This window comes from Lithobates pipiens, unplaced genomic scaffold (genome assembly GCF_037356315.1).
Source record: "Lithobates pipiens isolate NorthernLeopardFrog02 unplaced genomic scaffold, aLitPip1_a1.2 Scaffold_8, whole genome shotgun sequence".
NCBI classification, from domain to species: domain Eukaryota; kingdom Metazoa; phylum Chordata; class Amphibia; order Anura; family Ranidae; genus Lithobates; species Lithobates pipiens.
This window is the reverse complement of record NW_027507903.1, coordinates 275,584,673-275,601,113: the sequence shown is the minus strand read 5'-3', so window position 1 is coordinate 275,601,113 and position 16,441 is coordinate 275,584,673. Positions and strand designations below refer to the sequence as shown.

The window sequence follows — 16,441 nt, the reverse complement described above, 5'->3', positions numbered from 1 at the left end:
GTAAGCCGTGTACGGCGGGACTAGAAAAAGTAAGTTCAGCACCACGTCCCGCACCCTTTGGGCTCCTTCTGCTGATCTCGTGTTTTAGTAGAAGTTTGGTGAGAGACGATTCACGCTTTTCAGATTAGTGATTCAGATCGCTACCGCTCTTCAGTTTGTGCTTGTCTTTGCGTATCTGATAATCAGTGCGTGCAGTCATTAAGTATTTGCTTCTCATTGTGGACTATATCTTGGTATAGTACGCTTTGAAAGGCATTTTTTATTGTCTGCTTGCTTCTGCTATTCAGGTCGTCCTTTCAGGCCTTGCTGTTTATCGGTGCTTTCTGGTGTCCGTTCTGACCAGACCGTTTTCCAAACATGTTTCGTCTACGTACACATCGTACAGTTTGTGCTATGCAGGGGTTCTTACTTTGACACAAGCCCAGTCCATGAACAGGAAGGGGAGGCGTTTGTGGACCAATAATTGGTTGCGCCAGCGTCACCAGTTCTCCCACATGCCTTTGCTCCGTGAGATCCGCGAGAATAATCCTGATCATTTCTGGATTATTCTCAGGATGACGGACCCCGTTTTTCACTGTCTGCTGGCTTTGCTCACCCCTTATATTACCAGGCAGGATACCTGCATGCGGCAAGCCATCACTCGGGAGCAGAGGCTCATCGCCACGTTGCGCTACTTCGCGACTGGGAGAAGCCTTCAGGACCTCAAGTTCTCTACAGGCATCTCCCCTCAGGCTCTGGGGATCATTATTCCAGAGACCTGTTCTGCCATCATTCAGCTCCTGCAGAAGGACTATATTATGCTAAGTTTTAGCCTTAAACATCACATTCTATGTATTTCATGATTGCTAATGTCTTGCATTTCTTTCCTCATTCCCTAATTACCATCATTGCAATATGCTCTAATTCATATGCTCTGCCCCTTTGTCCTCATGCAGATTTGCCTCACTAACTTCCCCACCATGCTCTTCTTGGCCCCTAAAACTATAGTCTAGTCACTTAACAATGTCTTTTGGCAGCTCCATAGTATTGCTTTCCCCTAAACACCCCCTAAAATCTCTACAAATGTGATGTGTGTGCTTCAATTCATGCAAAGTGACCTTTTTTTGTTTTTTTGGAGTTGTGCCAAACTCATTAGGAACCCCCCTCTCCCCAACTGTTACCTCAGCTGATAGCAATCTTCTATCTGATGACTTGACCCAACCCAATACACACTCTAAATACCTTTATCATGATAACATTTATGGACAAATTCACCAAAGCATGTAGTGTAAGGGCCTGCCTCAATACTTTCAAATGCTATTTTTATTTTTTAAACACATTCATTTTCTTGCTATGTAATAGCAGAATGTCAAAATGTCCTTCCATTTTGTTATTATTACACTTCTTACCTGTCCGGTTGGGATGCCAATAGTGTAACTAAGGAGGGGCTTCACAAAGTATCACACATTATTTAGGCATTCAGCTCTGAATCAAGTGGAGAGAGTTACCTGTCCTAAACATCCCCCCCTCATTTTTTAGCAAGGGCCCATCAGATGGGGGGGGGGGGGGGTGGGGGGGTTATGACTCTCATAAGGGGACCTTAAACTTTAGGCTTTAAATACTAATTTCAAAAAATGTTAGACTAATTTTGCCAAAAAATGTGAGTGTCTAATCTGCATGCAATGTTGATTTGTCAAATTGCTAGTTTTTTTTTCTTGTGTCACTACACAGTGTCCTTCAACGCCACAGGAATGGCAGACTGTGGCCTCCCACTTTGCCATTATATATAGTTGTGCCTTTTTCACCAACAGTGCAAACCCAAGTTCAGAGCGAGATGAGGGGACAGTCTCTTCTTCAGATAATCTTATTATGTTGTGGGTCTGCTACACACACACCTTCTTTTTGTAATTAATATATGTAGTGAATTACTCACCAAAATCATGCTCATTTTCAGCACCATGGCAGGAAAATGGCATGATTGTCCAAATTTACACCTCACTGTGGGTGCTTTTTACTAAAGGCACATCCACTATGCACTACAAGTGCACTGCAAAAGTACATCTGAAACTGCACTTGGAGTGCAAAGTGGAGTTGCCTTTATTAAATCGCAATCCTTCTCAGCACAAACTCAAATTTCACTACAAATACATTTTAAGCCCAATGAAAAAGGAAGCCACACATTGTTGATAATTCAACTTTTTAATACAAGCACATTCATATGTGCGTTTATTAAAGGTTTTTACAACAAACCAAGATATTTTGGGTATCCAAAACCGAGTTTAATCATATTTTTTTTTTACTTGTTTTTTTGTGTAAACAGGCATGTATCAAACCGTAAAATACAGAACACAGGAACTTACAAAGTTCAACTTGGAAAAGTGAAGACAATATCAGACAAGAGTATGTACAAACTGGGCTGATATTGCTTTCATCACATGGGGTGTGACCCCTGAAAAATCCAAATTTGGAAGATGCACACAGTGTGTCAACATGTGCTAACTCCCATCATGGGGGATCAATGAACATGCTTTGGGGCTGCAACCCCTTCATCTCAGACACTTTCCACAAAACATGTACATTGATCCCCCATGATGAGAGATAGCGCATGTTTACACACTCTGTGCATCTTCCAAATTTTTAATTATGCAAAATACAACATTTTTATGTTAAAAAGCAAAAATAAAACCCTATCTAGTTTTTTTATTTTTCACACTCTCCCCAAAACATCAATGATGTTCTTCATTTTATTTTTAACATCATTGATGTTTTGTTGTACAATTTCCAAATCCCGATTGCACCCCATTATCTCCCCGATCAAGATCTGGGCACTTTCACTGGTAAAACGGGAATCTTCCTCCACATCACCTAGAAAACAAAGCAAACAAACACACCATGTAATCCAAATATGGTGATATACATTGATGAGCTTACCGGAAGCTGTGTTCTCCGACACTCACCTGTTGTGGTGACAATTTGTTCAACCTCCACGATCTCTGCTTCTTCCTCCTCCTCCTCCTGCTCCTGCTCCTGCTCCTTTGTTTCTTCTTTTGGAAGTTGCCCTTCTTTGGGAGGGGTGTGGTCCCTGGTGTCCTCATGGTCCCTGGTGTCCTCATACTTGCCGAGTCTTCTCTCCCCTATGAGAATGTAAACAAAGATTAATTAGCACACAGAGGGCAGAAATAGGAATCTGAAACATTGCTTGTAAGTGTTCTACAATTGTGTTTTTGGGCCGAGTTACAAGGTGAGAACATTATTGGGGCCACTTTGTTAAGCTGGAATACTTCCCTGCAGAACGATGTTTCATACGAACGAACGAAACCCTGACCTTGAAAGTGGACATTTTAAAATGCACAACATGAAATCAAAGCACATGGAGCAGTATGCAAGCAAGAATAATCATATGAACACACGACAACTACTTACTTTTTTTAAGAACATGCTTGATCCTTAGGTACTGCTCGTGCTCCCTCAGTTTCAGGTCTGACCAGCGTTTTCTCAGTTGATCCTTGGATCGGCGTACCCCAAAATTCTTCAGAAGCCTCTTCACAACTTTATTCTTGATCTTGGCCTTTCTGATATTTGGGTTTGGGTAAGGTCCATACTTCCCATCATAGTTGGTCCTGTTCAATATGTCGACCATCTCCAACATCTCTCAAAAAGACATATTTGAGGCCTTAAATCTTGTCTTCCTGGATCGGGACGTTTCAGGCTCCAGGCTTTCCTTACCCTCCTCCTCGTTAGTGGAACTATTAGTGCGCACCTGCGTTCTCTCTGCCATGTGCTCTCCCCACTGCGCAGGAAGCGAAGGGGCGGGGGAATAGTCTGGAAAGAACGTCAGGGGCGGGCAGAGTTTCACGCATGTGCCCTGTATATAAAACGCCACACATGTGTATCGTCCGTACGATCTGGGAGGAGAGTGTGAGTCACGGACGCGGTGAATGTGGAATCGAAGGTAACATTTTTAACTTGGTGATTCACTAGACTAGACTGCTTGTATCTAGGCCGATGTTGGGACAAGATTAGGAGGGATTTTAATTGCATTATTAGTATTTGAGGGTTTGTCTTGTGTTGTGTCTTGCAGACAAAATGGACCCATTCAACAATGCCAACTTTATGGGGCTATTCCTCAAACTCTACATGGAGATGCCCTGCCTGTGGCAGTTCCACAACATGTTTTATAATGACAGATCAAAGAGGAACGCAGCACTGGAGAAACTGCTTGCTTTGGTGCAGATCAGGGTCCCCACGGCAGACATGACCTATCTGAATCGCAAAATTGTGGCCATGAAGCTTACATATTTCAGGGAGAGAAAGAAGCACCTGGAGTCCTTGAGAGCAGGAGATCCAGATGCTGTTTATTACCCCGGGATGGTGCACTTTGACAGGCTGCATTTTCTGGTAGACCAAGGGGTACCCAGGCCACCACTCAGGCCACCACTCTCCAGGCTTCCTCCAAGGCATCCTTCACCCCCAGCTGAGGCTTCTGATGTCCAACCTGGGCCTTCCAGGCAGCACCATGTGGTGGGGCCCAGCTTGAGACAGGTATTGCATTGTTGAACATATTTCTTGTGTTACATTTAATGATGTTAACTAGATGTTCTTATTGATCAGTAAGTTGAAATTTCTCCAAGTGGTTTACATCTCAATAGACAGTAGTGACCAAAAATGATTGGGACGGGAAACAAAAATGCTGGTGTCACAATGATAGTCTGTTCTATTTGGTAACATTCAATTAGCAAAAGCCAGGAGCACAAAATGGTGTGATTGATGATCAAAAAACGAAAACTATGTCCCCTTTTCATACACAGGAAGACCTCAGTCGGGGGGAGGCTGTGGCAAGGGGCAGCCAGGAGGTCCACCAACGCCCTCCTTCTCCTGCCCCAGCTACAGGAGCCCAGCCACAGCCTGGAAGGATGCCTGGTGGGAAGTCACAAAGGAAGACCAGAGAGTGATGGCCTGGGTTGAGTCTGGTGTGCCAGAAGATGCAGCCTCTTGAAGATCCCCATCCTGGGGACAGAAATGGCATCTGAATTTCCTGCTCTCTAGGGCTTCGGGAGCAGACTTCTCTCCCTGAGATATCTACTCCAAAGGCCACCAATTTTTTAATATCTCATTTAGTCATGTCTGCCCTGGGGGCCAAAGGCTGCACCAAAGTTAAGAAGTTTCTCCAGTGCTGCGTTCCTAGTTTTATTTTCGACCAAACAAAATACTTTTTTTTTTTTGGTTTGATGAAATACTTGTGTAATGTGTTTTCCTTCAAAAAGTATAGTTTATTTGTGAGCAAGCTGGTACATTTCCAAAATACAAAGTGAACTAAAGAACAAGGGGTACTAACACTAAACAACCTCCTGTAGATTAAAAAAGAAAATATAAAAAATACAATAATGTTGTTGTTGTAAGTTTACACCCAAAAAAGGACATAAAAAATAAGGAGAAATGAGCAAAGTGTCTTTAAAGGAGATTTTTAGGGAATCCCCCCCCCCCAAAAAAACATCCAAAAAATCAAATAAAAAATCAAACATTGTGTAGATGTGACGCAAACTAAAATTGTATTGCTGAAATGGTTAAAAAAGAGTAATGAAATCCGCTCGGGAGAAGTGTGTGTGACTATGAGTATCAAAAGAAGTTTGTTCTTGCAGCATTGTTAAAGATCAAGAGAATGCACTTGATGAATGAATTTTTAACATTGCAGCGTGACGAATGTGCTATATCGCTTACGAGCAGTAGTTTTACCTGAACGAGCGCTTCCGTGTCGGAATTTGAATGTGAGCATGCGTGGCACTTGGTCCGATCAAAATGCTTTACACATGATCGGATTAGGTCCGACCGGCCCAGTTGGTCGGGAAATATTTCCAACATGTTGGAAAATTGGGTCAGACGGAGATTCGGACGGAATCAGTCCGATGCATACCACACACAGTCGGATTTCCTGACGACACGGTCCGATAAGACGCATTCCGACGGATTCTCCGACCGTGTGTACAAGGCATAAGAGATATCATATTGTTAGATTATAAAACAAAGATTTGTTTCTAACAACGTACAGTATGTTGTAAGTCCCATTATAAAGTTCATGTTTGCTATTACTTTTAAAAATAAATGATTTTTGTTGTCTTTTACTACATTTAAATTAGCTGTCATAAATATGTTTACATAAAAGAAGTTTAATAGTATTCATAGAAATATTTATGAAAAATAATGATGACTTGTGTAAGAGATTGCTCCCCTGCTTAATCTCGTTAACCTTTGCCTATGATCTGTATTTTTTTTTTTTTTCAAATCTGACCATGGATACTTTGGCTGTACATGTTAAGCAGTGGGCTAGTTTGTCAGAAGAAATGATTGATAATCATAGTAGGAGTCCCCAAATTCCTGCATTATTAGTGGGTTTTGGTAGTAACTGGCTTACAGTCATACAATCACCACCTGAATTCTTGCTTGCATGACTAAACCAGTGTTCACTTCTCTCTTATCATAAACTTTACCATAAATAACTAAATGGACAAAATAATTCTTTACGGGATTGATACTTTTTTTGAGAACCAGCCACAGCTTGATAAAACATATAAATAATGAACCAGTAAATTAAAGAACATAACCAAATCCAGCATCCCTCTTACAATGCTGAGTGGCATATCACAATCTCTCATTCACACCCATTGTTTTTTAAATTAAGAGTCAATATAGCCCTAGCCTCCAAAGTTAGGCTCGTGGCTTACTTGGGCTTATAGCAATCAATGACTCAGTACCTAACCAAGTAAATTGCCCATTATAAGATTGCACCGACTCTAGTGATAGACTTTATACTAACTTCATCAGCTGCCTACCACCTCAGCCCACAGATTAGATATCCACCATATTCAAATTAGAAATTATAATGATGCAACATGTATTCAGGAATTAAATATAGGCAAAACATGTTTTTATAGATATTGAAACCTTGCTTAGGAACACTAAATTCTTATAATTCTTATATTAACAAGAGCACTTGTTCTCTCTCTGAAATGCCCGCTTAGTGATGTGCCTTAAAATCACTCCCTTTCTCTTTCCTTCCAATAGCCTAGTGACTTTTGCTTATGCCACCCTCGTTAGTCTCCTAAACCCTTAACTCTTTACCACAGTGACCAAATGCTCATTCACAGGGCAGTACTTTGTGATTGGTGTTTGACTCCAGTTATAGGATTCATGGGTGCATGTTCAAAAGGATAGCTATAACAATATTTATATATAACATGATAATTTAGCCAGAGTCTTCAGTGGCATATGCCCTCACCCCTACATGTTCTTACCGAAATGTAAAATTGATTGTAAAAGTTAGATTTTTGCTGTTCCTGCATTGAAAAGTCAGACTTTTTTCTGTCTGAAGACTTCATATAAAAGAATCCAGTTTCTTATTTTAAAATTAACTAGTGACTTGAAAATTAACAAGCTAAAGATAAACAGGTTGATTTCCTAAAGGCAAATAGACTGTTCACTTTGCAAGAGCTTAGTAAATGAGGTAAAAGTTCACTTTACAAAGAGTATCCAATCACATGCAATGAAAATAAAAATGAAAAAACATTTTTGCTTGCACGTGTTTGGATGATGAAAGTCAGCAAAGCTCCTCCTCATTTACTAAGCTCTGGGGCAACTGCACTTGCCTTTAGTTAATCAACCCTAAAATATGCCAGTTTGGGTACAGGAACACACATAGATTACCATGAAAAAAATTGAATATTACAGCAAAATATATATGCATAGTTAGAAAGAAAAAATGTTCTGGCTGGCTGCATGTTTAAATCAGAGCTATGATAAAGAGCTGATTTAGCGCTAAACTCATTACCTGCGGTTGAATTCCCTTGCTTTGTTTTATATAAATGTACTTTTATGAAGATGTGCAGCCAACCAGAGCATTTTTTCTTTCCAACAAAAATTGCTGTAAACATGGCCAGCACCTATTAGTGTGACAGCGGAGGTGGAAAGGGAAACTGATCAGGAGAAGTGTTTTGTTTTCTTATATATGCAGAGTATTAATAAAGGAATATGGACGACCCAGCCAAACCTCATTTACGGTGCCATACCGTCTTTGTTCTTGTGGAATTCTCAGTATCTTTAACAAAATTAATAAGCACATATACATTTTATAAGGACATTATGAACATTATCGTAACAGGGGACATTTTGATTATAAATGTTACATTCTTGTCATCCCTACACGGGAAAGGCAGACGTATTTTTGGCTGAAGACCTAAATTAAAATAATCCAGGTTCTCATTTTAAATGAACCATGTTAAGTTTAAGCATATTGTGAAAACATAGAGCATTTAAAATAGAGGGGCTATTTTAGACTTCTCATTATGCTATCTCCTTTTTACTTTGCATGGCTGCTAGCATGACAAAATATGTGCACAGCAAGTTATATAAATGTCTAACATATTTTTTTTGCATGAGTGATAGCACTTTCACATACATGTTTGGGAATGTTGTAAACACGCTGTACACACAGTTTGATATTTCATTACTATTACTATATAGGTTCTAATAACAGTTTGTGCAGTGCTTTAATAAATGAAGGAAGACAGTAAAATTAAAATAGGGTTAGGGGCCCTGCTCTGATAGCTGGAATCTAATATGGAGGGGCAAATGATAAAAACGTTATAACTGTTATAAATGCTAGGGATTAGCTTATGGAAAAAGTAAAAGTATAGTTTTTAGATGGAGGTGGGATACCACTACTTGAAAAGATGAGTCTTCAGGGATCTCTTGAAGGTAGACAGAGTAGGCGATAGCCAAACAGATTGAAGTAGGGAGTTCCAGAGAAATGGAAATGCTCTGAAGAGTTCATGGCATCATGCATGGGTGATATTTTGAGATGAGGTTGGTGATGTATAAATATGAGGATAGGGATTCTTTTTTTTTAGCAATGCAGGATACCTGCAAACTTTCAGTGTTTGAAATGTGGTGAACAGGCAAACATAGGCAAAAGCAGGATATTTTCCTACCCGTCAAAGTTAAAATCCTGGCTGCAGGCAGAAGTCATTAATTTAGTGGCAGTTTTACTACTGCCACTAAATGAAAACTTCCCATTGTGATGTCCACAAGCGTCTTTGTTTGCTAGAATGAAAGGCAGCTGAAATTTGTTCTGTGGGCTGTCTGCTCACATGCTAGCAATGCAATATATTGCTAGAATGTTTGTGGCTGCACAGTCTTTGGTTGTTGTGGTGCACCATAACAACCGATGACAGATAAAAAAAAAATAGGGGTCTGGTATGGTGCACCATAACAACCTATGATACTTAACAACTGTCTCAAAATACAGAACCAGACCAATTATCCAAGTATGCAGCTTGGCTGGCCAAGGGAGGCACTTCTGAATTGTTGGTAACAACATGGATAAGTCTGGCAGCAATATTCATGACAGACTGAAGGAGGGATACTCTGAGTAAAGCTAGGGTAATGAAGAAACAGTTGTAATAGTCCAGGTGAGAGATAACAAGGGAGTGAATTAGTAATTTTATAGTGCCATTTGAAAAGGAAAAATAAGTATTTTTGTACTATTAATTAATTAATTAATTAATTTGTAAGCAATTAATAAAAAGGTGGAGGATACAGGTATAATCCCTGACAAATTATAAGTTAAACAGTTGATGAAGCAATTCCATGTGAGATGTGGTGATGAAGCTAATAATACTATAATGTGGTAAGCTATCCAGCAGATAAAATAACAGCAGTAGCAATACAAAGTCATCACATAAAGTAGATCATAAACATGCATTGGTACTTTACACTTCTGAGTTAATAAGGCTATCCCTGTTCTATTTTGTAACCACATTATCATCTCATATGCCAACCTACTTCTCATTCTATTTCTCTTTATTATTTTCCTCCTCTTCTTCTTGTCCCTCACCTCTTGTTCTTTCTATTTCAGCACCTTCTCCTTAAGGCCGGGTTCACACCGCTGCGATGCGGGAACGCCGCGAATCCGCGGCGTTTTCCCGCATCGCATTACTCCCGCCGGCAGTTCACACTGCCCTATGCGGACGGCTGGGAGTGTCAATGATATGTTAATGACACCCCCAGATCCGTCCGCATATCGCAGTGCGATCTGCCGACTTGCACAGGAATCGGATCGCATGGTGTGAACCCCCATGCGATCCGATTCTGTTGCGGACCAAAAAAAGGGTCCCGTGCGAGTTTTCTGCGGGAGCGATGCGAATTCAGCCATACTATCTGTATGGCTGAACTCGCATCGCTACGGAGATCGGATGTGATTTGCGGTGCGAATCACATCCGGATCTCCCCCCGCAGCAGTGTGAACCCAGCCTTATTCTAATTATTTGTATCTTGTAACATCTTAGTTTGCAAGAGCTTGACATACATATACTGTACAGCAAATGTATGCATTTCATATTGTATGTTTATTATTAAATAAGTTCTCATTGAAACTTCTTTGTAACATTTTTGTTGTGTCTCTTTAGTCAGTGTGCAGATGGCTCCTTCCAGCGTGCTTAGATTTTGTTGAAAAAAGATGTAAATTTGTAATAAAGACTTCTCCTATGCATTTTACTGTGTCAATGCTGAAGATCTATGAAAGTTTACTGGTAAACATAAGGTAAGAAACTAAAATGTATGTTTTATTATACAATACACATTGTTTAGGAAACTATACTAATTTTAACTGCCTCAACATCAGACACTTCACCTCCTGCCCAGGCCAGTTTTTAGATGTCAATGCTGTCACATTTTCAATGCCAATTAACCTCCTTGGTGGTATGATTATGTCAAATTTTTGAATCTCAAAGTGGTACATTATTTTGCATAGAAATTTGTCATTTTATGTTGTAGGCCTGTAATTCTCAGAAGCTTTGAGTTCGAGTCAAACCCATGTTCAACTCGAACATCGTCTGTCATTAGCCGAATTCCGAACATTATGGGCCGTTCGAGCCAAATTCGAGTGGCGCGCCACGGCCCATAATTCACTGTGGCATTGCAGTGCATTGCTGGCTGCTGATTGGCCAAGCATGCACTATGACCCGCATGCTTTGGCCAATCACAGCGCAGAAAAAAGGAGAGCCATAATTGACCAAAGCCAGGGTGGCTTTGGCCAATTATGTCTCAGGGGGTTTAGTACATGCCCCACACTAGGCGTGGCAGCCTTGTTTAGTCTGTTGCAGTGGTGGTTAAAGACATAGAGAGAGACAGCGTCTATTAATTTGAGTTAGCTAGAGTAGGCAGGCGATTCAGTTTGCTTAAGTTACACTGTGTAGAGGATAAATATGCACCCCAGGTGTGTTGTATATATATTTAAACACTGTATTCAGTTTAGCTATATCCGTTCCTGTTATTCTCTTCATAATATACTGACAGGCAGGGAGTTGCAGTATTTTCACTTAGTGTACTGTGTCTTTTGCACAGTGTGCACCTAAAGCTTTACCTGAACACGATTACTGGCGTTCTCATAAAAATACATGCAGGGAGCTGCAGTATTTTGTTTTAGTGCCCTTTGCACAGTGTGCACCTAAAGCTTTACCTGAATACAATTGCTGGTGTCCTCATACAAATACAGTCAGGGATTTTCCAAAAAGCTGTGCTACAATATGTGAGTGACTATATAATATCTAACTCATATAGTGTAATATAAATAAATTAATAAATAAATTAAATGTGAATAAACCTTATTCAATTACCATGTAATACTAACCCATGTGACATGAAAAATACATAATAGGGAAAAGTGCATACAAATGCAAATTTGATAAAGACATAAACCGCAACCATTAGGGTCAAAATATTGTCTCTAAAGAAACTCTCTATGTGTGAAGAGTTAAATAGTCCACTTTTAAAGTTAGACAATGTTTCATAGAGTCTCCACTGTGATGTTGAACACAAAACCCGTGAAGAAGTGCCACAGGAAAGAACAGGGATCTTCCACCAATGACAATACTGCCGCTTACCAGCTGCTCTGATCCCTTATAAGAGATCAGATGTCGCCAGTGGCTTATCACCCAGCCAGGGTCTATGTATCAGAGAAGGCAGGCCCCGTTTTCCAATGCTTCACTCAGGCAATAATTATTCTCCTATGCGCACACAGCTCATTTCCTGGATGTCCTGCCAGTGACAGCACTTCATATTTGAAGCTGATGTTAGTTCTAATGCCCTGCAGATAGCAACAATGTCGTCACTCTGCTGTTGCTCTCACAGACCGAAGTTGTCTGATCTTCCCAGCCAGACTTTCTAAATACAGTCAGGGAGCTGCAGTATTGTTTTAGTGTCCTTTGCACAGTGTGCACCTAAAGCTTTACCTGAATACAATTGCCAGCGTTCTCATACAAATACAGGCAGGGAGCTGCGGTATTTTTTTTTATTGTCCTTTGCACAGTGTGCACCTAAAGCTTTACCTGAATACAATTGTCAGTGTTCTCATACTAATAATACTACAGGCAGGCAGTTGATTCTTCTAGCTGCAGTATAATCAGAATATATACATCCCAGCTTTGTGCAGCTCCATGTCCCTGCAGGCCATTAGTATGTCTGGAAGGCCAACAAGGAGAGGCAGACAGTCACGAGCAAATAAAAGAGGGCAAGCAGGCTCTGTGTCTAGAGGCAACAGTGCTGGTCATGGACACTGTGCATTCTCATCAGCACATGGCCATGGGACACACTTGTCCTTTTATTCGGCAGCTGGCCATGTTGAGCTGCAACATGTCGAAGACTTAGTAGAGTGGATGACCAAGCCATCCGCATCAGATCGCATAGCTGCTATTTGCAACATATGTCTCAAGCGTATCTCGCATGGCCAAAACATCAGCTGCTCAGGCATCACATGCTTGACCAGTCATATGTCGACCTGCCATGCAGTTCGTTGGCGAACGTACCTTAAAGACCTACACCAAAGAAAAAAGCAGACATTCCCTTGCTCCTCATCAGCTGGGATCTCCAACCCCACTATTCCTTCAGTCCTCTCTGAATCCTGCACTGAGAGGAATGGAGGTGTAGAATTAGGTGTGTCACAGCCGAAAACGTGCGGGCAATCTGCTATCGGTAGACCAACGCCAGATTGTACCAGGCAAATTTCCTTGCCCCAGCTCCTGCACCGCTGAAAGAAGTTCACTGTCAGCCATCCACATGCCCAGCGGTTGAATGCTAGCTTGGCTAAATTACTAGCACTTCAACTGCTGCCTTTTCAGCTGGTAGACTCTGCCCCCTTCCATGAGTTTGTGGAATGTGTGGTTCCTCAGTGGCAGGTTCCCAAACACCACAAGGCAATTCTGGCTCTCTAGCTGCATGTGGAAGGCAATGTCTTGGCCTCACAGGGCGGTCAGTGGTAAGGTGCATATTACTGCTGACTCATGGTTTAGCAGGCATGGACAGGGATATTACCTATCTTTCACAGCGCATTGGGTGACTCTGCTGGCAGCTAGGAAGGATGCAGCACAAGGCGCAGTAGTGTTGGAGGTTGTTCCACCACCACGCCTCCAAAATGCTACTACTGGTGATTCTGACACACCTCTCTCCTCCACCCCCTCCTCTTCTTCCTCCATGGCCTCTTCCTGTGCTTTGTCCTCAGAACCAGCGGTGCTCCATAGGCGTTCAAGGGGCTACACAAGTACGCAGGCAAAAAGATGCCATGTGGTGCTTGCGCTGGTGTGTTTGGGGGACGGGAGCCACACTGGGGCAGAGATTCTGCCAGCTCTGCAGGGGCAGGCTGAGAGGTGGTTGATGCCACATCAGCTTAAGCCAGGAATGGTGGTTTGCGACCATGGCACCAACCTCCTCTCTGCCCTCCGACAGGGACAACTGACCCATGTGTCCTGTTTGGCTCACGTCCTTAACTTGGTGGTGCAGCAGTTCTTGGGCAGCTACCCGGGCTTACAAGATGTCCTAGGCAGGCCAGGAAAGTTTGTGTGCATTTCCACCGGTCATATAATGCCAGTGCTCAGCTGGCTGACCTCCAAAAGGAATTGAACCTGCCCAAGAACCGCTTAATCTGTGACATGTGACAGGTGGAACTCAACATTGGCCATGCTGCAGCAGCTGCACACGCAGCAAGGGGCCATCAATGAGTACCTGTGCGACTATAGCACCAGGACAGGGTCAGGAGAGCTTAGTTTTTTTCCCATGCCAGTGGGCCATGATCAGGGATGCATGCACTGTCCTGTCACCATTTGAGGAGGCCACAAGGATGGTGAGCAGTGACAGTGCATGCATCAGTGACACTGTCCCTTTTGTCCACCTGTTAGAGCACACGCTGCGCGGTATAATGGACAGGGCACTTGAGGCAGAACAGAGTCAAGAAGAGGAGGACTTCCTTACCTTTCAAGGCACCCTTTATTGAGACAGCGTTTCTGCTGGACTGCCGATCACACAGGAAGAGGATGAAGAGGATTTTGTTAGCATGGAGGTGGAGCCTAGCACTCAGCATCAGCAGCAGTCTTTAAGGAATCAATTACAGTCCCAAGAAACCCATGGACTTGTACGTGGCTGAGAGGAGGTGGCTGCGGATCATGTCATCCTTAGTGACCCAGAGGACTCTGGGCCGAATGCCTCAGCTAACCTAAACTGCATGGCATCCCTGATCCTGTAAAGCCTACGGAAGGATCCTTGCATTCGTCAGATCAAGGAGAGGGATCATTACTGGCTGGCTCCTTGATCCACATTAAAAGGTTAAGATTGCGGACCTTATCTTGCCGTCGCAGAGGATGAAACATCTTTGGGAGGCCTTGCAGAAAGGTCTGCACAACATGTTCCCAGAGACTAGGAGGTTACAAATTCCTGGTCCTGGACAACATGTTTCTGCTGCTTCGGTCAATTACAGAAGGAGCGGTGGAGAAGATGGCTGTCTGACCGATGCGTTCAGACAATTTTTTAGTCATCAACCCCAAGGTATGATCATTTCCAGCAACCATAGCCAGCGTCTGATTTACAGGGTGCAGGAATACCTAGGGGCAAGACCAGACTTGGACACCTTTCCCACCGAAAATCTTTTGGGTTACTGGGTCTTGAGGATGGATCACTGGCCAGAGCTTGCACAGTATGCAATTGAGCTACTGGCCTGTCCTGCGTCCAGGGTTCTTTCGGAATGCACATTCAGTGCTGTTGGAGGCTTTGTAACCGATCACAGGATGCTTCTGTCCACCAACTCGGTTGATCGACTGACATTCATAAAAATGAATCAGTCTTGGATCACCACCAGCTACCAAGCACCCGATGCTGATGTAAACAAATATTTTTTTTTGAAATGTCAGATCCCTTCAAGACTACCTATGCTGATGCTGAGTAACTATCTGCTGCTGATAGCTTGTAAGAACATTTTTGGTTCTGGGTGCCACCATCAGTGGCTAAGGCCCAATTTTTCAGCCCCGTTTAACAGGAGTGTGCAATTACAATTTTTGATGCAATATTTTGCAAGAGGGTTCATTGCTGCGCTCAACTACAATATCCGAGTGATTGCAGTGTTGTGGCACCAGTGCCCAAGGCCCAATTTTTCAGCCCCTGTTTAACAGGGGCATTTAATTACAATGTTTGATGTAATACTTTGCAGCAGGGCTCATTCCTGCGCTCCAACTAGAGTATCTGTGAGGGGTTGTAGTGTTGTGGCACCAGTGCCTAAGGCCCAATTTTTCAGCCGCTGTATAACAGGGGCGTGTAATTACAATTTTTGGTGCAATACTTTGTAGCAGGGCTCATTCCTGTGCTCACAAAGAGTAACTGTGAGGGCTTACAGTGTTGTGGCAACACCACAACCACCACCAAAGGCCCAATTTTTCTGCCTCTGTTCAACAGGTGCAAGTAATTACAATTCTTGATATAATATTTCACAGCAGGGCCTGTTCCAGCGCCCACCAAGAGTAACTGTGAGGACTTAGTGTTGTGTCACCAGCACCACCACCACCACCAAAGGCCCAATTTTTCTACCACTGTTCAACAATGGCATGTCATTTCAATTCTTGAATGAATGAATAATTTGTATAGCGCTACAATGTGAACTGAATTGCCTCAAGGCGCTGGATTTGTCCTGTGTTGTCATGCTTCCTGATATAATAGTTCACAGCAGTGTGTTCCAGCGCCCACAAAGAGTAACTGTGAGGGCTTACAGTGTTGTGGCAACATCAATGCCTTAGGCCCAAATTTCTGCAGAGCCTATAGGGCCGGTCCTTACTTTCAAACATCCAACTTACAAACAACTCCTACTTCCAAACAGAAGAAGACAACAGGAAGTGAGATGAAATCTACCCCTAGGAAGGGAAGTTGTCTCCTGTAAGAGTTGATATGGGAAAAACGTGTCTCCTCTCCACTGATGTTTGTTTCACTAAATACCCCAAATTTTCTAAAAGCATTTGTCATTGGGACAAAAAGTCAGGTGAAATCTTCTGAAGAGGTGCACAGACAGCAAAACAAATGTTACAGGAGTGATAACCCTTCCCTATGTTTTCCAAATAGCTTAAAAATAGATTTTTTTGGCTGGAGCTACACTTTAAAAATG

The 16,441-nt window shown here is 42.4% G+C and overlaps 1 protein-coding gene across 1 annotated transcript in view; it reads left to right on the top strand.

Moving 5' to 3' along the window:
* LOC143962680 (dynein axonemal heavy chain 3-like) overlaps positions 1-16,441 on the top strand; it is a 2,426,925-nt gene that overhangs the window by 1,148,863 nt on the left and 1,261,621 nt on the right. The window contains exon 38 of the mRNA XM_077472045.1: positions 10,437-10,570. Coding sequence (XP_077328171.1) covers positions 10,437-10,570 — 134 coding nt within the window. The remainder of the gene's footprint in view (positions 1-10,436; positions 10,571-16,441) is intronic.